Source organism: Passer montanus, unplaced genomic scaffold (assembly GCF_014805655.1).
Source record: "Passer montanus isolate IOZ18808 unplaced genomic scaffold, ASM1480565v1 scaffold13, whole genome shotgun sequence".
NCBI lineage: Eukaryota > Metazoa > Chordata > Aves > Passeriformes > Passeridae > Passer > Passer montanus.
In genome coordinates, this window is record NW_024359832.1 from 6,766,020 (window position 1) to 6,790,526 (window position 24,507).

The 24,507-nt window shown below is 38.4% G+C and overlaps 1 protein-coding gene across 10 annotated transcripts in view; it reads right to left on the minus strand.

The window, feature by feature from the left end:
* TBC1D1 (TBC1 domain family member 1) overlaps positions 1-24,507 on the minus strand; it is a 102,123-nt gene that overhangs the window by 44,580 nt on the left and 33,036 nt on the right. For all 10 annotated transcript variants that reach the window (XM_039698815.1, XM_039698816.1, XM_039698809.1 and 7 more), the window contains 6 exons: positions 9,271-9,804; positions 6,110-6,199; positions 5,037-5,141; positions 4,288-4,420; positions 2,805-2,896; positions 1,047-1,157 (listed from right to left, as the gene is read on the minus strand). In XM_039698815.1, coding sequence (XP_039554749.1) covers positions 1,047-1,157; positions 2,805-2,896; positions 4,288-4,420; positions 5,037-5,141; positions 6,110-6,199; positions 9,271-9,804 — 1,065 coding nt within the window. The remainder of the gene's footprint in view (positions 1-1,046; positions 1,158-2,804; positions 2,897-4,287; positions 4,421-5,036; positions 5,142-6,109; positions 6,200-9,270; positions 9,805-24,507) is intronic.

Genomic DNA, 24,507 nt, shown 5'->3' on the forward strand with positions numbered 1-24,507 from the left:
CAACTGAAATGCTTTTATCTTAAAAGCATATTTCTGGTGAGATGCCCAAGACAATAAATCAGAGAGTGAAATAGGCAATTTTCCTTCTGTTTACTCAGGAAGGTCAATAATTACCTAGTAAGCCATAAAAGGAGAAGAGATTAACAAAGTGAAAATGTAGTAAAGGAAGATTTGCTGCTACTTTCCAAATTTATTCACAGGTCTAATTACTCTCCATATATTTATTTCCTAGTTTATGTCACAAATGGCTGACAGCAATCATCACAGTGGAATTATCAACCAACAGCAGAGGGACAGTCAAGACTTCTTTTAAAAGGGTCTAAATAATTGGAACTGAAAGTTTTCAGTGAATGGATGGAATCCTTTTTTAAATACTGACCACCTTGAGTTGTCTCAAGGTAGCTACTCACAAACCAAGGCATCCAAAACCACCAATCCCTAATCTTAACTGTGCTGTATAAATAGTTAAACAGCACTGATGGAACCTGATAGAGAATAAAAGGTAGCTCATCTCTTTGGACATAGATGAGAGTCTCTGCTGCTGTTTCTGCAGCAATCCTCCTCATCTTAAGGCCACTTCAAATGATTGCTTGCACACAAGAAATAACTTTCAGTCCTGAGTAAATGTAATAGCTTTATCAATGACCAAATCCAATGTGTTGTCATTACTGACTCAACACTGACAGTGAGATGGCAAATGCCACAGATCAGCTGAGAGCAACCACAAATTCACTATACATTCTCTCACATATATTGAATTTTCATTGCAGTGAGAACAAAGAAATTATTTAGTAGTCAGCCCTGTTTTCATCCCTTCTCCTAGGCCTGAAATCAGACTGCACCAGGGACCTCAAAATCAGAGATATCTGTTTTGGCACATGACAACAGTTTATGAACCATAAGCAAACCCAGTATTCACCACTGCTTACACGCTGAAGTTTCAAATTACAAGTGATGCAAATTTGCCTTTGGAAAGATATAAAAATGGAATGGAAAATTTTTTCCTGGCTTCTCCTTACATGAACTAAAATTGAATGTTTACTTACCTGTTTTGCTTCTCCAACATGAACATGGTCCTTCTGTTTTTCTTCATACATGTTTCTCAAAAGAGAGATAACCAGCTCATTCTCTTTTTGTTCATTTCGTGGTCTTAATTTCTGTAATTGAAAACAACACAAGCACAGTAATTATACATCCGTGCAATAGTTTGCAAATGTTTACACTTTTCATTTGTCACTGTAATAAATCATCAATCTAGGAACAAGTTTGGTCTGTTAATGCTGCTACTCCAGTCCACCAGAGGACACCAGTGTCCCAGGCAAAACACCAACACAGCCACAAAAACACGACCTCACTTCATACATGACAGAATTTACACTAAGACAGAGGAAAACTGTAGAGATATTAAACTGCCACAAGCAAATAAAGGCTTTAACAATATTTTTGCCAATTTTCTTTCGATATAAAGAAAACTGAACCACTGTAGTTTTGAGTTTGTAGCACACACGGAGTACTGTCCTAGAGACAGGATTCACAACACTTCTCCTAGAAATCCTTCACATTGGACATTCAGATTTTGGGAAATGACACAGAATTTTTTATAAATTAGTGCACAAGGTGAACTTATTTATCTATGCTGCATTTTATTTTGATCTCAATTATTGTAAGAGAATCATTAAATTATTAAATTATTCAATTAAATTTAATTTATTTTAAATTATTAATAATTTCATTATTAAATAATTTAATCCCAGAAACCTAACTTTTGATAAACATATACTGCCATAAGCCTGTTGATATAATGCAGAGGATACAGTATGAATTAATGCCAAGGTAGCATATTAGAATAATAAAAGTACTACCTAAAAATGCAAATGATGGTAACAATACATGGATCTGCAAGAATGCAACATTCCAGGCTGTCCAACTGAAAAAGTTAGCTGAGAAAGATGGGCAGGAGATTTGTACTTTACTCTTAGTTTTACCAAGTTAATGGTTTGCAGACCAGAAGCAATTAACAGTTTCCTGTGACTACTAGAAAGAAGCTTTTAGTGTTCTGCTGCAGAACACTAAAAGGCAACACTTCTGCTAGCTGCCCTATGCTAAGACATTACTCAGCTCATGGAATTGGTTCCACAGAGCAACTTCCAAATTTGGTATTGAGTGATAAATTGCCACATGGAAACAGACAAAGAGACTAAAATGACTCAAAAGAGGAAGGAAATATTACTTTTTAAAAATTCTGTCATTTCTTAATCTTCAACAGTGTTTCAATCCCAGTGACATTTCCTACAATGCATATCATCTGTTTTTAATCCAGCTATGCTTTTCTCTGTCCTATAATGGATTTAATTAAGAAGATTGAAAATTTAACTTCTTTAGTTAGTTTGACAAAAATTCAGATATAGGATAAATTTTAGTCAAGAAATTTTCTCATCTGGGAATACTACAGAAATTTGTTTTGGTCCAAGTAACGGTTTGAACGTCCTCACAGCACACGTTATTGCCTTCACCCATTAAAAATGTGTCCACTTTTACTCAATGAGAAGGAAACACCTCCATGGAAAGCAAGGAGTATTAGGGGAAGAAAAATTAGTAAAACAGTCATTTTCATCAAAAGATAAGATTTTAACAGCTCTAGAAAAACAAATGAAATTAAAGCACAAGCTGGCTAAGAGTATATTAAGTCTATTAAGTAAAAGAAAAAGAATTAGTCACATAAAATGAAAATTACTTCTTTGTTTTACACAGATGTTAGCAAAAAACACCAGCTGCTTTAAAATCTTGTAGGAAACAAAGCTTACCTGAACCTCTTCAAAAACAGAGGCCTGTTCCTGGTTATTTAGTGTGGTTAGATGCTTTTGTAGTTCCAGTTTAGTCTTTGAGGGGTGCAACCCTACCAAGAGGAACAAAAATTAACACATTTTTCAGAATTAATCTGTCACATAAATATGCTGACAATCTAAGTCAAAGCTTGTCAATTATTTGAGCTGGCCCATTCCATGATTTCATAAGAGGGCATTAGAAAGAACTCTAGGTTAATTTAAAGCTACTACTAAACTCATGTCTTCAAAATGAGGGACATGAACTCTGCAATGAGGAGATTTACTGAGCACAGACCAGGATTATACTCTTAGCTGAAGACTCCATTATCACACAAGACAAAATAAACCCACAATCTATTGCATTTTAGCAAACTGTTTTGTTGGTGTTTTGTGCAGTGCTGCTTGGATATTGTTTATGGTATAAACAGAATTCCCTTTCATTTTCTCCAATTTCTATGCTCTGGAGAAAATGAGTGAATTTATTGCTAGTGAAAGTCTTATTTTGCCTTTTGATGAAAACATTTAATGACAGTCTAAAGCAGACTACCCTTTCACTCAGATTATTTTTTCTGTTCTCATCCTGGATTAAATTCCTTTCCTCTGTTTTCTGTGGAAAAACAGCAAGCCATCAACAGTATTGTGCACTTCAGTTTCTGATCATGGAGTATTGCCTTCAGAAGCAGACAATATGATTAACAACATGGCTTGATTGAAGGTATTAAGGAACACTTGCCTTTAAGAAACTTCCCAAAAATCACAACTAGCTGAAAGCCAAAACAGAGTGAAAGTACTTTTGGAAGTTCTCCAATTTCATCAAATTAACACTAGGCAGGTTTTAGTCTAACAAGCCACTACCACGTGATCTGCCAAGCTGCTGTTGCCCTTTATTCACCCCAAACATCACTTAAGTGAACAGAATCTAACAGTGAAATTTGCTGAAGTAAAGAGGTTTTTTATGACTTGAAAGTCTGTTACTGGGCAGCAACTACAATTCTAATTCCTGCATTTCCATGAAGGAGCAGAGAACACCACAAACACACGTATTAAAAGCGTACTGTTCAGTTCCTGCTTAGTGATAGCATAATGCCAGTTTCTAAGTGGATTCAACAGGAGCAGGTCATAGCTATTGCAGCATCTATCCTTCAGAGGTTCCTAATCTACAGTCTTCTGCATTTATAGGGCTAAAAGAGCCAAACAAGCTGCAACTTGCTAATGTTTACACTTGGAAACAGTTTTCAAAAGTTCAACTAAAACACATAAAGGAGCTTACCTCTTGTTAGAAAATTCCTATCACTTTACAGAAAACCTGACACTACAGTCCTCTAAATAAAAGTACCTGGCTCTCAACTTTCGCCCCAAGTCCCAAGCTCTTCTTAAGCATTATTTCCTTAGGATTTTACATACTGTCCACCAATGAAACCGCCAGAAAAAATATTCAACCAGAAAATTCTTTAAACTTCACCTTCTATCTTTTCACAGAGTTTATGCAAACTTTGCATAGGACACCCTTCACAGAGCTGGGACTGTGCCTTGGAACTTTGTTGTACAGCAGCCACGGTAAAAGCCTGTTTCAATGTCATCATGATTTCATCAACCTGAAAAGAACAGCATGCAGAAAAAAAGAATTTCACTCTTCCAATGTTTTCCTCAACACAAACACAACAGTTTCTTAGAATGATACTGCCCCTTGCTTGGAAATGTGCTTATGAATGAAAACCCAAGCTGTTGGTTGCTATGTCAGCTCTGTGCACAAACACACAAGAACAATAAAACTCATCATGAACTCATGTCTCTTCCAGGCCACCCAATTTTATTACTGTAGTGTAATGAAAGACCCTTCCCTCTATCTCAAAGCCCTTTATTGTTTATGATCAAAAGGCTTACTTCAGTTGTGATGCACTGGTCTTACTTAGAGCACAGTCCTGATTTTCAGAACAGGTGCCCTAAGAGAAAACACTCCCCAGAAAGAAGCATAAGGTCTAACTTAGTTTGTGAAATAAAGATTTAGTGGATTTTAAAGAGGATTTTAACTTCTGCCCTCAAAACAAATGGAAAGGTCTCTTGCAGACTGCTACATTAGTTACATTTTTTAAATACTTGTATTTCTGAGTGGAGTAGAATTTGAGGACATTCAGCAAAATACAGAGCATAGAGCAATAGAAGACATTTAGGGCCTAATATTCTATTTGGCTATTCATTTCTTTCACTTACCAGTGCTTCATCTGTACACTGAAACACATAGCAAACAAAGTGGAAGCCTCCATTTTCTGAAGACTCTCTGCAGATGAACCCAAAGTGATCCACATGTCTAATTCCCTAGCAAAGAAACAATAGCAGTGAAACAGTCATACCTACTTTCAATGTTTTGTACCTGTATTTCTTTCAGGAAGAAAAGAACAAAATAGCATTACATATAGGTCACTTATCCCTGTTAGAGCTGCATTAAAGATATCTGGCCATTAAAATTCTGTCCTGTTAGAGAAGCTAATACTTCATGAAACTTTAATTTCAATTAAGTCAGACATTGTTTTGTTTTTCGTTTTGTTTTTAATGAAGCATAAAAGACCCATACAGCAGACTCAGAGATTAATCAATTCTATTAAAAATGTATTTTACTCTGAAATTTTCAGAATATGTGCCTATATGTTCAGTGATGAAAGCTACTATCATCAAATTAAAAAACAAAGTAATTTATGGAAAACAAAACCTGCAAAACAAACCAAAAAAGCAAAAGCACAGAGAAGCAAACTCTGTGGCACAAGGAACAGGGATTAATAGTGAATGAAGAGTCTCTGACATACCCTGCCCACAGTACATTACATATGTTACTTCTGCATGGCAGAGGACTGTCCTCATTTAAACACGTGCAACTTATATTCTTGTAAAGAATATATTTTTAAAGTATTTTTCAGCTAACTCTTCCATATAATTTTTCTCCTTTCATTCTCACTCACTTCTTGAAAAATATGGCTCAGAGATCCCAAGATTTGCACAACCATGAATCATGCTCACTGCAATCTCAAACAAGAGTTTGTTCCTGACCAGTGTGCTCCTTCAAGCTAATATTATTCATCCACTGCACACAGGAATGAGTCCTCATTTCAGAAATCACAACACAAAATGATGGTTTTATAAAATCACTGATTAATTAGCAGCTTTTCAATAGCAATCACTGAAACTGCTGTTGAGAGAATCCATGTGGAGTGCAAGGATTACATGAGCATTCACAAGTAGAGAATATTTAAATAACAAAAAAAGATAAAAAGAATACACTACAATCTTACCTGAGAACAAAAGGATATTTCTTTAAAGCTTTTCTCAATTGCGACTTTTTTTGTGTCAGGACTGATAAGGTATACTTCAGACTGGCCAATCTAAAAAGAGCAAAATAAATTGCAAGAGGCTAAAAAGTAACATTACACTTTCTTTTGTCCCACTATACAAATGTTTCCTGAATATAGATCTCAATTTTTTTTTCTACCTGTACATTTATATCAATTAGCATATTACTACCAGAAAGAATACTGAAACAACACTGATTTGGCATGGAGAGTTCTGCACATTATGACACTGAGGTTTAACAAGACAAGAAAATAATGTTTAAACAGATGAGAGCAATATTGTATCACAAGTAACCTACTTTGCACTGAGAGAAATACACTCACACTCCCTTTTCCTATTTTCTGCAGTCTTGGAATGTACCGTAGTCACAGAAGCTACTGAAAGAGACTGCTTTAAAATTTAAATCCAAGTGTGTGCTTCTTCCTAATCTACCTAATACTTTTTGTGAGTTTTATTTATTTATTTATGGCACACATAACATTTAATTGGAAACACGTAACTCAAAAACTATACAAATGAATTTACTGGAGTATATTTTCTAATGTAATGTAATCTCTAGGCCATTTGTACAGTCAAAAGATGATGCTAAGTATTGCTGGGCAAAGGTAATTTTTATGGTGAAACTATTGTTTTCATTTTTCCAGCTTCTGGTAACATCTTTGTGAGATAGTAACAGAAAAATTTAAATTCCTCATATTTTCTAGCATGTCAGAGACTGCTAAAAACAAATCTCGTATCAGATTTTAGGAAGGCAGGTGGAATTTGGATCCACTCACGAGCATGAGTTGGAGACACCTGTTTCAATCAGTACCCAATACCAAAAGATGCACACAAAAACATCAGCAGCTCCAGTATAACTGTACTTTCTTAAGAAAGTGGGAAGGGACGAATCTTGTGTGGGAATAGATCAAGTCAGATGTGCCACCTCTGTATGTCTAAAAATGGTCCTGTGCATTCACCTTCCACCTCTTCCTTCACTTCAACCAGTCACAATGGTTCTCCCCAGATGCCTGCTGGTTTCCTTGCATTGTCCCTGGGGCTGATCTTGCCTTTGTTCAAGGGGCTATTCCTTCCAACACCTACTCCTGATTACTGCTGTCTTCCCCTCCCTGCAGCAAGAGCCTCCTTCTTATTGCTCAGTCCCACATAATTCTTTCACATTTGGCCCCAAGGCAGTAGTGATCATTTGAAGTCAACTAAACAAGGGAAAAAACCTCAAACCAATGAACCTTTTCCCCCTCATCCTCAATATACAGCCAGGAGAAAAACCTCAAAATACCCCCTCCTCCCCACCTCCAAATCCTAAGAAACTGGGTTAGGAAAGCGGTTCTTCAGGAAGAAGATATGAAAATGAGGACTCTTTGAACCAAGTGAGGAGAGCTGCCAAATAATTAATCTGAATATTTTTCACACGTCATGCATCAACAACCTTTTCTTCAGTCCTGGGCAAAATGTAAGTAACTGAGAATATACCAGCCATTTTTTTTCCCTCTGAATACTAAGCTACTTTTAAGTGTTTCATATGTAGCCACACACACTGGTGAAACCCAAGCATGCTGCCTGCATTCCCTGACTCAGAACCTGCTGAACACTGGGGAAAGGTAACCAACAAACTCAGCTCTGCCATCAGCTGCTGCCTGTGGATACTGAAGGCACAAACTAGAGTTACTTCACTTCCTTATATTCAGCTGAATTTAGACTGACTGAATAGAATACAGCTGTGCATACTAAACAATATTTTCCCAGGCAGAAAACAACCCAAGACACAAAGCCAGATCAGCAAAGCCTCACAATTCGGAAATGTGGCCGCCAGCAGGTGACTGACATTCTATTCAGACTGAAGCTGCAGGTGTCTTTGAGACACCTCATATACTGCATATATTTAATATAAATATATTTTAAAATACATTTGCATATATTTAATATAAATGAAAAATGCACTCACTGGAGTAAGACAATTTGGACCTACCCAGCCCAACTATAAGCTCTCTTATTTTTAAAATATGTGCCATGAATCAATAACAGAGTCATGATTTATTTAAAATTAGTCATTATTACTACAAAGGGTACCTATATTCTTTATGTGAAATACATGCTCTGGAGACGAAGGTGAACATGGCTTTCTTTTTACTAGGGAAGAAACATCTCTCCACCTTCTTGCACTCACTGTCACAACCTGTCACCACCAAACAGAAGCTTGAATTCAGGTATAGCTGACTACAACGTTTTCTGCATGCTACTTTTTACAGATATAATACAGTGGAAATCCTCCTTAAGGATTCTCCTTCCCTGCTTTAAAAAACCTGCTATAATTGCACACACTCCACTCTATTACTGGCCTTAGGAATGCCCAGCTCAACAGCAGGTGATGGATCCAAGATGACCTTAGGAGAGTCAGTCTTTGCAGTATCAGCTCCAGGTTTGTATCATGCTCAGAAGATACAAGCTAAGTAAAATATGTTACATAGCTTATCTATCATGAGGCTTGTAAAGAGGAACAAATACCACACTGCCTGCTTGCTTCTCAGTTCTTAGAAAATAGTTTTGCTGCTCACCTATCAAGGCAAGGGCATTGCTAGACACACCAAAGCAGGGCAGGAGTGAAAGCACGTGTGGAGTAGCGTAGGAAGCTATTACACTACTGCTACACCATTCCACAAATATGCTGGCAGCAGGAGCATCTCCATCAATTCAACTGCTTATTATGGGACAAAGTCTACTAGCTCTCAGTCAATGTTTGGTCCTTCTGCTCTAGTTACAGATAATTTGTTCCCCTGGAAATTTATTTCTGCTATTACTAGCTAATGTAAGTGTCCATAGCATTCTGCAATTTTACAACTACCTACTAACTTGCAGTAACTTTGTAAAAGATTTCTTTAGAAGCCCAAGGTTTCAGGCAGTACTGTTTTAAACTATTTAATATAAACTTATTTAGAATATGTAAACCAATTTGCACTAACAGGCAAGTTTAAGTTAAGCTTTGGTAATTGCAATTAAGTTATCAAAGAAGTAACTGCCATCTGTCAGAACATCTGCTTTGGTGTCTGCCACTCCAAACTCCAAGATGTGAAAATGCCACCAGAAGCTGCAAATCTTGCTTTACCGTAAACAACATAGTCCGGTTTTCTGCAATGTCAGTTGGCTGCACAACACTGTGTCCATAGATGAGCTGACTTTTTAGGTTCAGTGAAATTGCATCTTCTTCAAATGACCTGACAAAGCTGTTACTCCTAAGGCTTCCCTCTTGGAAATCCTTCTTAAAAGCAAAGGAACGAAGTCCAGGTTGAGAAAAAGATTTCCTAATTGGCCTTTTTTCCTCCTCTTCATTGACCAAGGGCTGGAACACAGACCGTAATTTGCTGCTGAAAGAGAAACCTCCAAAGTTATTGGCAGTTTCATGTTGTTGGGATGATGAGCTGAAATCCGAATTTTTTGTACAGCTTGCACGATTGAATTTCTCAATGCATTCATCTATGAGTGCTGGAGGTGCATTTTTATGTGCTACTGTCACCCGTCCACAGAAGAGCACCTCAAACTTTTTGGCAAAAGGGTCTTCAACATCTGAGAGATTATTCTGAAACTCTTCTTGACGGGCAATTTTTCCAGCTTGTCGAATAGAGCTTATAATCTCAGGCACCTACAAGAGGGGGGAAAAATATATATTAGCATCTGGTATTTTATGACAAACAAATTGCAAAATTAAGAGGCTCTCTGTTGCAATTCTCCTGGAAGGATACTTTGATTCAGTTTCAAAAATAAAAGACCAGTTGAAGTGATCTTGCATTTATTCAAGAGATACATTATAGCAGTTAAACACAGAGAAGGAATTTCTCATTTGTCTCCTTGCCAGGAGTTCACCATCATCAACACTTTGTCAAAAGAACTTTGTCCCTTGTAATGCTCTTCATCTTCAGTAAAACTTTTGCCACTGAAGCAACCTTTATAACATGACAAATTCCAAATAAAAATGAAAGATAGAAGTACTTCAAAAAGCACACAAGAAGACATGGACTAATTAATTGGTAAAGTTATTTAATCTATTATTTTTCACTCCCCTCTCTTACTCAAACACTCATGTCACATAGGTTAATGACTTTTGCAAATTTGCTTTTCCCTTCATAATAGCGTATTACATTTTTATGGCAGTTTGGTGGTTTTTTTTAAAAAATGTAAGTAGCTGCATTTTTTAATAACTATATTAATTATGTTACATGTTCATTTTTATTCTACTGTCCTAGATGACAACTCTTAAATAATATTACCTCATATACAGTATTACATGCAGGGCATCTGTATGAGACAGCAGTCTGCTAGAGATCACAGATGCTGTAATTAAACCCAAACTGCCATGTGACACATTCTGAGGGACAGTAAACGGTCTCAGTTGCTGATATGGTTAGATGGTAGTGATAGGCATATGCTCTCTGCTAAGCTGCTGAGAGGCCAATGCTTGGTTACGTCACATTGCTTTGACTGACCTAGGAGATTAAGGTTCTTCTGCAGTCTGTGCTGCTGCTGCGGTAATGAAAAATGTGAGGCCACCATCTATGATTACAGCTGCTAATTCTGCCAGTTTGATTTACCAAACTTACTTTGAGAAAAATCCATGCAAAGAGTGCTAATTTCCTGACAAAACAGATTTCCCCTGTCAAGCATCAACTGGAACTCGCTTTACTTACAAGTATTTGGTTGCAGATAGTACAGAAAGAAGCTCGGGACCAGCAGCCTAGAAGAACAACCTCCCCTACGAGAAAAGGCATCCCTAAACCTAGAGAATATTTTTGAGACCTGGCCTCTGTTTTTTTTTCAGACATTTTTACAGCTATCTATTGCTTAATCATAATGCAGTAATGTGCATAAAGCAACTGAGAAAACAGCAAAGGACTTTGAGGGAAAAAAAATCTGAACCATGAAAATGGAATGAATATTCTGGATGCTCATAAAGACCTCAACAGGATTCCTTTTATAGACAAGGAAACAAAGATAAAGATATGGTAAGGTGCTGAGGCAGGCAGGCAGGCAGGCAGGCAGGCAGATAGATAGATAGAGGATTTAAAACAGTAAGTAACACAAGTAACACATTACAAAACAGGAACTCAGGAAGCATTACTTCACCCTTCAGCACAAGGCATGAGTCATCAGCTAATCATTCAGCAAAGATAATAGGGAAGAATGGGTAAGAAAAGCAGGGTCAGGAATTTTTAAGTCCATTCTCTGATATGTCACAAACCAGTCAGAAAGCCTTGGGCCCAGGCAGCTTTGTGCCGAACTTCTTTATCATATGCAACAAGAACATCAAGAGTATAACAAATCTTTAGTACCTCAAACAACATGCATTTGCTCTACAGTGAGTTTAAGGTCCACCTCAGTTTTATTTACTCAACACTCCTTCAGAGAAACAATTCTGAGTGGCATAACATATCAGACTTACAATAAAACACAAAGCTTCATTCAACCCACATTTGAAGGTGCAACTGCTTTAGCATTTTTTAATGAACATGTTTTACTCTTGTGGGAGTGCCTGGACTCACCAGCCACAGGCAATTTTACTACTGAGCTGCCCAGGATACATGCAGAGACCAGCAATCCCACCTCCACTTTTCCTGAGGCTGCAGAGGCAGCAGCAAAGGACTGAGGCATTTTCTGAACTCTGCTTACTTTGGTAAAGCCAACATTAGCTCTCAAAAGAGGACCACTACCTCAACCAGAGTTAAGCTCTCCCTGATGTGTAAGCTACACACACATCAATGACTTTAAGGACAGTTTCCAGCAGTGCAGGTGCTGCAAGGGTTACTGCTGAGTTAAAGCCCTGACAAGGCATTAGGGATCCAGCACATCTATGCACTTACTGAATTTAATTTCTTCAATGTTTTTTGTTAACAAACACCTTGGACATTGACAAAATAGCTATTCAACCGTGGCTATACTTTATATACAGACAGTGCTTAGGGAAAGACACTACATCACACAGAGGGACTTTGGAGTAGTTAATAAACTTTGTGTCTAAGGAGACCAAGCAGGCCTGTTGATGAAAAATGAAGGGGAGTATTTATTTATTTATTTTCACACATGCTAGGGCTTGAATCATGTCATTGATAAGTAACAGCTGGCTTCCGTGCTACACTTACTAAAAAACACAGACTCTTCTGTTCTCACTTACAGACCTAAAAAAATTTTCAGCCTGCTAATAAAATTTTATTACTTATGATTAGGCAATTGATGTATCAGCAGCAGAAGCAGCAGATCATCACCTCACTTTCCTGTGATGCTTATGTACATTAAACATTTATCTATTTTCATTAACAAAGACAAGATCCATGATGAATGAAAAAAAAAATCCAAATACTTATTTCCCTGGAACTGCTCTTTGTCTGATCAAGATTTGTGCTCTTTTTATCTACCTGCACCACTCCAGACTTTTCATGCAAGTATGGAAAATGAACAATCCACTTGCCCTCTGTATCCTCTGACATTGGCTCTCCAAGCAAACAAACCGGGATGCTTAGTAAACAAAGATGAAGTAAATGGTAGTTAAAAATAAATATGTTATAATGACTTCAGGTTATTAGAAGATATAGGCTCTATCTCTTATTTGGCAAATGTTTATTAACCACAGCTGGAACATTTCCAGATTAAGCAGCATGCCACTGGGTGATCAGTAACCACATCTCTTGCAAGCCTCCAAAAATTAATTAGGATGTAAACATAATCAGGTTTTATGGCTCTTCAATTTGTATCAGAAAGCAGCAAGGATGAAGTTGCTCCTGAATTAAATTAATTGTTGCTTGGAGTCTTTTAAAGGTTGTGGGCTCTTTCTGAACACAAGAATTAGATACACAATATGTTTACACAAGATATATATATATATATACATACAAGATATATACACAAGATATTTATCTTTTTTGTTTAATTACAAAGGTAATTTAATTACAAGCTGGCATAGGTTGCCCAGAGAGATTGCAGAGTCTCCATCCTTGTGGATATGCAAACTCTGACTGGACATGAGCTGAGCAGCCTGCTTTAGGTGACCCTGCTTTGAGCAGGGGGCTGAACTAGATGACCTCCTGAGGGGCCACCCTGTGTCACCCTGGGGATTTAGATACCAACTGCTTTTATACATACCTATACATACCTAATTGTGCCTTCTAATCTGAACTTGCTAAGATAGTGGGGAAAGACTGTTGCACACAGGATTTCTTCCTGCCATGCAAATCCTCTTTTCTAGCATACTTCTATTCTTAAGTGTTTTCTGACTTGTTTCTTAATACAAATATATAATTAGTGGATAAAGATTATTTCTGTAATCAGAAAAACCACTGCTACTGACCTAAAATTATTTCCCTAAACCCACAAAACTACGTACAGAACATCAGTGTAAACAACAATGAACCATTACCAAACACAGAGCATTACCTTCTTATCACTTCATGCCAAATAAGCCTGCTGAACAGAAGACACAAATGAAATGTGCTAGGGAAAATGTTTCAGAATGTCTGAATTAGATACAGAAAAAGATCACATATCTATAACCATTAAAAATAACACTGGACTTGTGGGTTTTTTAAAATGGACCACATTATTTCTGCTATAATGAGAATGTTTACTTTGCAGAGACAAAGCAGGGAACTAAAATGCTGAGTGTTCTTGTGACGTGGCTTGTGGGTATTCGAGCAAATTACAAACCAACACCTAGGACTTCCTAGCGCATGCTACTCAGTTACAAGACAAATAGCTACAGCTTCTATGCCATGCACCAAATAATGACAAAAGGCAGTAATTTTTAAGCATGCATGGGTTTGCTGCATCTGAAGAACAAAGAACAGCTCTTTCCTCTCACATAAATTGCAATTGCATTTTTACCCCTCGAAACTAGCAGTCACCCAGAAAGTTTACATACAAGCATGTAAGAGGTCAAGGTCTTTATCCTGTCAGTAGATGTAAGAAAGAGTTAGAAACTATTTCAATGAAAAGAGCCCAGTAACAGCTGAATGCAACAGCTGACTTTTGGTAAGTAAGACCAGACTGAAAAAAAATAAATATTAGTTTCTTTTATACATAGTAGCTAAAAAAGCAAAATGTGCCACAGAAAAAGAACTGGTAACACATCAGCTGGGAGGACTAGGTGAAAAAAGAAAAAAGTGGGATAATTTATTATTCTAGATGCTATACAATGATTATACCTGCAGCACAAATCCACCTGTTTACACCTACCAGTCTCTGCATAAGGCTCAAGCACTGGCTTAATGATTTCAAGGACATAGGGGGTTTTGTTTAACCTACAGCAGACCTCCTAAGCTGACAGGAACTGGTCTTATGCAACAGTCCTGAAATTGCTGGAGACTGAAAAACATTAGGGTCAGATTCTTAAGCTGAACCTCAGAAGGTCTCACACCACCCCAGCTAGAACAAAGCCTTGAAAATCTTTCACAAAACTCTTGAATCAAGTAGATGTTTTGCTTGAATTTTGCTAGCTTACTCAAGCAAGAGAACATCAGAATTATTTTTAAGTGCTTTTACTTGTTTTTTTTTTTCCTGCTCAATAGAGCGGGCTCAATAAAATATGTCAAGAAATCTAATACTGTTTGCTGTTAGTATCTTTCCTTCTAGATTTTATGAGAGAGTACTGCTACAGAAAAGACAGGATACACAGCTATTTAACTGTGGGAGAAGCTATCTAGTTGTATCAGGACAATGACAGCAATATTTTGGTCATCTGTAAGTTATTTACAATCATGGAATATTTGTAAAAGTAGTAGAATGAAGAAATTAAAATAATTTTTAAACATATACAACACAGATAAAAGGTAATATAGCACAGTATTTACTTGCATTTTTTAAAAGACTGCATAAAAGTTTTTATTTCATTAGTTTGATATGTAATAAAAAGCAACTGGTCTGTTTTCAGTACACTGGTGGCAAAATAGCTGTCCAGAAATGAGTGCAGATCAGTATTTCCTGTCCTTACCATTTTAACCCACAGTAGTGGTCAATGGACTTCTCAAACACTTTTCTCCACTCACAGGATTTAAAGTTTGGCATTTTTAAACCAAAAGCATTTTAATTAACATAGTTTACAGATATTCTTCTTCTTTTAAATTGAGATACTGCACAATTTCTCCTTCCAAAATCACAGAATGACTTAATTTGGAAGTGACCTCTGATGGTGCAGTTTCCCACATTAAGCAAGACAAACTTCCAAGTCAGATACAACTTCAAACTTTAATGAGATGCTGGGGGTCACATACAGCTAAGTTCCACATAGGAATAGCAAGACAAAATTATCTTACTCTCTGTCATTAGCAGAAATTCAAGGTGGAAAAGATCTATAAACTTTGCAGTTCATCTCTATTTCAGTGAAAGGTTTTTTATATTCAGGTCTTATCTCAAGTGTCTTCACAGAGCTTTTTCCTCTACTGTTATCTTGCTTAGAGACTGGTCTATAGTCTCCTACACCTGACTTTTTCCAGTCATTAACTTCAATTCTTGTTGTAAAACATTTTTACCCATTGACTCTTAATAAATTTTTATTTGATTTTTATTCCTCCCACAAAATCACTTTCAAACCCAGATTTAATCTGGGGAACAACAAAGTTCACAGCTCTTCCAGTCCCTGGCTGATGACTGTCCTTGCAAGCTCCTGTTAGTTTTTCTGTGCATTGCAAATGCACCAGGGGTAGAACTAAAGAGACATTCTTACCAACAGCTCCCTAAGTACTTCAGATTTGCAGGTGCACAGAGAGACAAGTCACCCTTACCCCATGACTTCACTTCTCAACACATATGAACCAAAATTTTGCTGCTGTATCCTCACTGCTCATGACAGCTACAAATTGTGCCACTCTGAGCAGCTTCACCTGCTGGTCCAGAATATTTCTCTATGGCACATAAGATGCACTGGGTGTCTCACTTAACCAGGGAACTCATGAATGTCCTTTGAAAAGGAGAACAAGTTGGAGCACAACCATAGGGCTGGGAGGGGAGGCAGGGTAACAGCCAGCAGGACTAACCACAGTGCAGGGATGCTGCTTAGGAAGGGCTGTGAAACCTACAAAAGCAAAACAGAGGTGTTGTTTCAGCCTTAATAAGGGAGAGCTCAGCAGCTGAATATCACCATGGGCCCATGAAAGGAAGAACAGTCACACACGTTTACTTGTGGGCATGGTTTCCTTAGTAAGGTTTGAATGGGCATTGTACAGAGAAAGGGATAAGTGAGAATGATAAGGCTAAGACTCAAATTTTGCAGGGATGCTTAAAAAAGCTTATGAATCTGCACTAAAATTCAAAGGATATCCTGTGTGGGGCAGAAGAGAGTTCTCTGTTTAAATCTAGTTCTTTTTTACCTGGATGAGTGGATGAATGCCATTAGCATCATCTGAGATGACTGACACAGTAAGCACAGTAAGCTGAAGAGTAGAGCTCCATATGGCCAACACATACTCTTTACAGTTTACACATTATCATGAAGAGCTGTAAAGGGGACTAGACTTTCCACACACATCAAGTGCTAGCTCCAGAAGATTGTGAAAGTACTGCAGATTGATGTCACCAGTACTGTATGCCACTTTCACAGTATTGCATTCCTTTTAATATTACAGGCAAATCTCAGCTTGAGAACATTCCTCATGATTCCTCAGCCAGACAGAAATGAGTACACTTTTTGCAAAATCATGTGAGTTTGAGAGCACTCCATGTAATTTAAAGAGGCACAAAAAGGTTCTCTTTCCTTTTGGAAAAAAAACCCCAACAAAATAAAACAAAACAAACCCAAACCAGTATTTGCAGAAACTGTTCATGGAGTATTGTGAACAAGCTCAGAAATAGAACTTAAGTGTACTCAGTACTCTAATGAAGTTGGACTGTTCTGTTTTGTGATGGTTCTTTCTCCCCAAGAGAGATACATCATGTTGCTGGTACACTTAAAGGGTTTCTTACACAGGCTTTTCACACATACCTTATTTGAAGCCTGAAATCCAAAATGTTGGCTACTCCCCATAAATAAAACTCCCTGTTTGCTTCTTACTTTTGGATCCTTCCTCACAAAAATGCACAACCCAAAAGCAAACTGCAGTTGGCGAAGTCCCAGTGTGTGTTTAGAATACCTCCAAATGCAACAGCACCTGAATGGTTCTGAAGGGGCTATTCCTATAAATTGTGCTTTTGGGAAGAATACAGGTATACTCTGCCATATACCTGTTGTGCTTATTACATAGTCTTCACTAATTCATGTTTGCCCAGTCCTTTCTGGGCAAATATGAATTAGTCCTTACAATAAAACCCATTTCTTTTCATCCTGCACAGCTTTATCTGCTCCTCCATTCAGTACCATAAACTTAAATGGAATAACTGTGGAATAAATGAAAAGTTATTTGAAATAAGGTATTAACATCTTCAGATGTATTTTCTCCATATTTTGTTTCAAAGGTTTCTTTTCACACAATTTTACAAATGAAAATAGCATTTCTAGTCCAGTTGCTGGTCATACATACAGGGTTCCTGGCTCACATTTTACAAGGTGAGTACTGAACAACGAGGTAATACCTGTTGTAAAGCAATTCCTAGAAATATCTGTGCTCATTCATTATCTACAGAGATGAAATCCTTTTTTTTGGGAGAGGTGCAAGATGGAACTGCAAGCAGCTCCCTTCATAGGGCTGAGACAGGTTTGTGACTTTGCTGGAGGCCATGGGGTAGGAAAGAGAGGGAAGCCTATTCTTAAACAGCTATAAATGGAAAAAGACAGCAATGGCATTTCAAAGCTTTCAGGACAAAGTTCTTTTTTGTTTTGATTTTTTTTTTTGAGACAGGGTGGAGAATCTGTCTTTTGTAACTGAAAGGCAATATCAGGACTTAAAACAGGAAATTAGGTAGTAACTTTTAAAAAAATAAATTATTAATCAGATTAAATTTCATTTGTACAATAGCATACAGGCTCTCTCCTAGTATCCTTTCCTCCTGGGCTTCTGGCAGTTATCAAAAATGGTACACCTGGCAAAAAAGGGGTTAGCAAAACAGACAGAAGAGAATATAATTTCTTTACAAACTAAAAAAAAGCCTGAAATTCTTCTGTCCTTCTCATTAATGTCCAAGTCCAATCAAGAAAGGAAGAAAACTCCATGTGTATCTTCACTACAACAAAGGTTATTTCTGATATAACCTTTTTGACAGCTGACCCAAATGTGTGTCAAAATCTCTCCCCTCAAAATTTATTTTGATGTTTTCACAAGGGAAGGTAGTGGGGGAAGTCAACCTGTGAATGCTTTTGGTTGACATGATGTGTAAGTTTTATCTGCAGCAGAGTAAAACACCATCTCTCACAACAGAGTTGACAGACTTCCAAAGGAAACAGCCAGCCACACAGCCTTTCTTCCTAGGGCTGCTGGTGGGCGGCACAGTGACAGATGATGTTTTTAATTGGAACAATTTTACTTGAACGTTAAACTTACAAAGGCCCCAGGGGAACTGGAGCGAAGAAGCTGATCAGCTTTTTCCAGCATTCTGCCTGATTGGTACAAAATTCTGATTTGCTTGTGGATGAGCACATTTGTTTCTTTGTCATATAGTAACAGATTTCAGCTGCCGCAGGTCAACTCCCCGGAGAGCAGGATGGGAAAGTAATAACTAAACATCCCATGAAAACTCGGACTTTCACTTAAAAGAGCAGTTAGTTCACCAGTTTCCATCCTTCTCTGCTGACACAGAAAAAAACCCAGAAGAAAAAAATGCTGATGGAATAATAACAAACTACAATAAATAATTTTTATATTATTCCACATTTCATAAACAAAACCACATGAGCTGCATGAACTGTTTGCATACAAAAAATATGCTTTAGTCTAAAATGGTCAGCCCTCAATGACTGTATGTCAAACAGAAATGTTGCTTTCACAAAATGATAAACTCTGCAGGTTATATTCCAATGGGACATACCCAAATCTGAAATTCCAAAACATATTACTGGTTAAGGTTCTGGGTAAGAAACAACAGTTTTAAAGACAGGCCCCTTGTACTTAATTGCCTAAAACTTCAAAGCACTGCTACAAATTTTCTTTTCCATGACTTGCATTTGAGGAGATTAGAAGCTATAAAAAGCTCCACAGAAACAAAACCAGCATGAAACGTTTAGTGCCAACCATCCAAATTTCCATGACAACGGCTTCAGTGAGTTCATCTCATTGGTACTACAGCAACAGATCAGTAGTTCAGTAAATACAGTGAGGCAACTGTTAAGATCTGGTAAAAGTAAGATATTTGGCTATATAGCTCCTTGAAATAAACACATAAATTCCCCAAAATGGTTCAATGAAAAAGAAAGGAGCTGTTTAGTTTAGCTCAGCTTTGCCATTTTCAGTAGCAGGGAGTGTGCCTGTGCAACTATGCATAAGCACCTTGTTTTCCCCAAACCTGCAATTTCACAGGATATCTGTACCTGAAAATCCTGTTTGGTAGCTGCATATCAAAGGTTTCCCCTGGAAAAAAAACATGCTTTTGATCACAGTGATGGTGCTGCAAAGTATAAAGAGAAACATTCACATGTCCAAAGGTAGCAACTTTTTGCGTTGGGAAGAAGCTTCCATCCAGAAGCTTCCACTCCAGAATAATGTTTGGTTTTAAAATGTGACCATCAACATGTGTGCTTACATACACAGTGCCATGAGAATGGAAGGCTACAAACGTTTTTACACTCTGTTCACATCTCTTCAGTTAGTAACAGACAGAAGTCTAGGGCACAGAAATTCCACATAACCTCTTCAGGCCTGACATTTTCACTAAGGACTAGCCAAAAGGTCAACATCCCAATAAAACAAAAATTCCCTGATGGGCCCCTACTCCCTCCATCAGGGCCATCTACTGTGCCACAGTGTGTCCACACAGCCAAAGCCATGTGTATGCTGTTTGTCCAGCTTCTCTAACTGGAATCTCAAGTATAATCTGGTGTGATTACTTCACTATTTTGTTTTGAACCAGGATTGTGTTTGAGAATGGATTCTCCCATTCCACTTCTTGTGTGACAGACTACATTATGGGGATATCTCAAAACATCAGAACTGTCACCCATTTAAACAGAATTAAACCTTCATTTTGTGATACATTTTGCTGCAAACAGGCACTTGGTTCAGAGCACCAAATTAGGGCCAATTCAAAGTGAAAGTCACTTCCCAGAGTGAGGTATAGAACCTATCTTCAGCACCAGCAGCCCCCCCTGAACAACATGTTGCTACATGGCACTTACTAACGTAGATGCAACCTAAATGGGATTTCATCCAGGCTAAGAACAGCAGCTATTGTGCACCTGGCCAGCTGATCCAGGAATAGTGGCCTGGCCTTTTGGGAACTTGAAAGCACAATGGAAGAGAGGCAGCAGAAACGCTGTTGTTATGTGCTAGTCCTCTGAAACAGGTCCACTGAAAAAGTGCCTGAACCTGCCTCTTGCTTCTCAGCACGAAAACCATGCTTTTCAGAAAGATTTTACTTTAGAAAATGGACACTAAGCAAGTTTGCAGATGGTAGAAAACTGGGAGGAACTGTGACTCTCTCAAAGGTGGGGAGGCCCTGCAGAGCAACCTCGATAAACTAGCAGACTGGGCAATCAGCAAATATAGAAGTTTAACAAGAGAAAGTACCAGATTCTGCACTTGGAATGGGGCAAACCTGGATGTACAGACAGACGGGGGAATGAGATGCTGGAAAGCAGTGCCATGGAAAGGGGCCTGAGGGTCCTGGTCAATAGAAGGTTAACTCAGCAGTGCCCTGGCAGCCAGGAGGGCCAACCCTGTCCTAGGAGCATCAGGCACAGCATCACCAGCCGGGCAAGGGAGGGAGGGGACTGTCCTGCTCTGCACTGCACTGGGGCAGCCTCACCTCAAGTGCTGGGGGCAGTTTTGGGTGTCACAGTATAATAAGGATATAAAGCTGTTAGAATGTGCCCAAAGGACAGCAATGAGGATGGTGAAGGGCCTTGAGGGGAAGCCATATGAGGAGTGGCTGAGGGCCTCAAGATTCAGCCTCAAGAAGAGGAGACTGAGGGGAGACCTCATCCCAGTCTACAACTTCCTCATGAGGGGAAGAGGAGGGGCAAATACCGATCTCTTCTTTATGGTGACCACTGACAGGATGTGAAGGAATGGCCTGAAGCTGTGTCAGGGAAGTTTGGGCTGGGTATTAAAAAAAGGTTCTTTGCCCAGAGGGTGGTTGGGCACTGGAACAGGCTCTTCAGGGAAGTGGTCACAGCACCAAGCCTCACAGAGTTCTAGAAGCGTTTGGATGATGCATGTGGTGTGATTCTTGGGGGTGTCTTGTGCAGGGCCAGGAAGCTGGGCTTCATCCTAGTGGGTCCCTTCCAATTCAGCGATTCTGTGAAAATACTCCTATAAAAATTCTATATTTATGCATTAATGCATCTCATTATTCGTTATTGTAACTTGATTAAAAAGCAAGAATAACTGAAAACAATTCAAATACAATCCAGTAGAGTTAACTCAGTGATAAAACCAATACACAGTAGCTAAAGTCATTCCCTTGTCTCAGCTTCTGCTCTTTGAATTCTGGCTGCTTTTCCCAGCTCTGCTGCCTCACCTCCTCATACAAATTAGTAAGCATCTCTTGACATATTTTGTGTATCCTAACTGATATGTAAAATACTACCAAAACAGAGGCTGAGAATGTTTTTCCTCTGAGTCACTGCCATCCATAAGTATTTCAGCTTGAACAGTAGAGCTGTAAAGGCTTCTAATTAAAAAAAAAAGACAAGTTGTAATTCTCTTAATTTAATAATAATTTAATAAGTCCATTGAGGATTTACTTGTTAAGTCATTAGTCAACCTCTGTACACCATACACAACCTCAGCTCCTTCAAATTTAAAATAAAATGGTTCAGAAGACTTCTTAAAAGTATTTAAAGCTTTTATTAGATGGCTCAGTAAAAAAATTCCAACAACCCCTTAAAGCAGAAGTTTCTCACAAATGCTGCAGCTTCTACATACATGATCATGGGAAGTTACAAACTGCAAAGAGGTTCTTTACCTGACTTTTCCCTGAAGGTATTTCTATTTATGGGACTCAGAGTGGAACTGCTGCTTTGGTGTTCTCATGAACACCTCTAGTACATATAAAAGACTGCTTCATCACAGTAGCCTTTCAAAAAAAGGCTATGATGTGAAACAGTATTTTAAATCATCAAATGTAAGGCAAATAAAGTTAAACTGCAGTGGTGCAGACATATGTACATACGGAAAAAAATCCAAACAAACCCTTAGTTGTATCATCTATCTTTGATATGACCTGGGGTTTTCCCTAATCCTGCAGGATTTACTAGTAGTTTTGCTAGTGGTTGGCTCAGAACATTTTAACCACATGAAGAGAGCTAGCACCAACTTCCAGGGTGCCTCTCAGCAAAGAAAAGCAAATGGTGTTTGACTAGAGGCTAAAAGTTCTGTTTTGAATTGCAGAGGACAGAACCTGTACAAAAGAGCAAGCTCAGCTACCTTGTCAGGCTTGGCTTGTTAAATCTGAAGGTCAACCTGAACCTCAAAGAAGACACTCATGAGAAATTAATTCAGAAAGGCATAAATGATTCAAGAGAAAAACCTTGCTAAACTGCAATCTACATGGCCAGGAACTTCTCTTTGGAAAGCTCTGCTCCTTACTAAGCACCCCTAATGTAGCTGACAAATGCAGAGGACACTGCCCTAGACACCTGTGCAGCCACACAAAAGCCATGTGAGCGACTACACTGCACCCCTCTCCCACCAAATGGGGAACACCTAAGCAGAGCAGGTGCAATTCCAGCCTGCCGTGCACAAAAAGAAACGGAAGGATGAAGAATAAAAGCAAATAGTTCCAAAGGGGACTTAAGTGCTGAGTAACTGAGGGGTTTCACCACAGGACTGACTTAATTTCAAATGCTGAGCGCATATTCCTCAGTCATCGCCCGGGCCCCCGCAGGGGAAGGCGGGGAGTGACTGGCATACAGAAAACAGTGCATTTGAACTGCTCGGTATTTTGCGACCATCAGCATTTATCTGAAAGCTGTCAATTGGCAACAACATTTTACCCCAACATAAACTGACCTGGAGAATCACACTGAGCAGAAATGTAGTGTTCTCTGACAAGGGCATTGTGTAAGCTTGGGTACCAAAACACAGCTCTGGCAGAAATCTGCACTTTCCCTTCCCTACACTGCTGGCATCCAGCCTGGGAGACAAGCGAGGGTCTGTCCTTTCAGCTCTGCCCACAGTGTCAATGGCTTCAAGGAGATTCTTCCACAGGCAAAACTGTGGCTTTTGAGCCTTCCCTCCTCAGTGATTCCCAATTCTTCCCCGGCACTAGCTCTCTAATAACTACTTGAGTCTTGATACGGTATGCAAGTATTCAAATTCCTTTACAGTTAGCGTTATCTGGGATAAATGCACTAGCACAAACAAGAGTTGCACCCCATAGAACACCACCACCACTTACATACCCAAATTATTTATCATAAGCAAGATGAGCTTAAAAGTAAGACAGGTTTAACAAATATGTAAGATTTTTTGGCTCTAGACAGTTTTAAAATGGCTGGTTATGAGGGATTCTGAAGAGACCAAAACTTGATTTGTTTGGCTAAAATGTAAATCATTCACTTGGGGATTAAAGATGTCCAAAGGTGCTCAACTTTGCTAGAAGCTGTGGGGAATAAAAGAAAGAGGCACATAAGTTAAACTGGAGCAAAGCATCCTCATAAATGAGTGCAACATACCCTAGAACAGACCAGCAAAAAAGCCAAAATCTTTACAGAACACCGTTAAAAAGGACAACAAAAAAAAAAGCAGGAGGGGATTTCTTGGCCATTATGATTTTCAGTCTCTCATTCCTCTTCATTCCTTTGCAGAAGGCAAATTAATTTCATTTATAGCTTCTGACCTAAACTAAGAAGTATATTGTTAGTCCCATGCATGTCCCTCTGGAGGTCTACCAGGCGTTCTATTATACAGAGAATAGTAGGAAAGATGGCAAAACAGCAATTCTAACACAGAACAAAAAGCTACATTAGGATTACAATAAACATAAGTGGCATTTCCAATATTATTATGATTACCTCTTCAGTAATGTTTCATAGCATAAGCCAAGTAACCACATCCTGCTGCACTGAATAGGACAGCAACATTGTTGATGGCTTGAGAACTTCCTAAACTGTGGAGAGCTCACAGGCCCTTCTGACTGAGAAATCCTTGAAAAAAACCCAAACCAAACTAAAACTTACTTCTTGTTTTGCTGTATTGAATTTCAGAGCATCTATTGTGAATACACCCTAAAATCTGATTTCCATAGGAGAAGGAATCCAAACAATTGACTTTCTCAACTC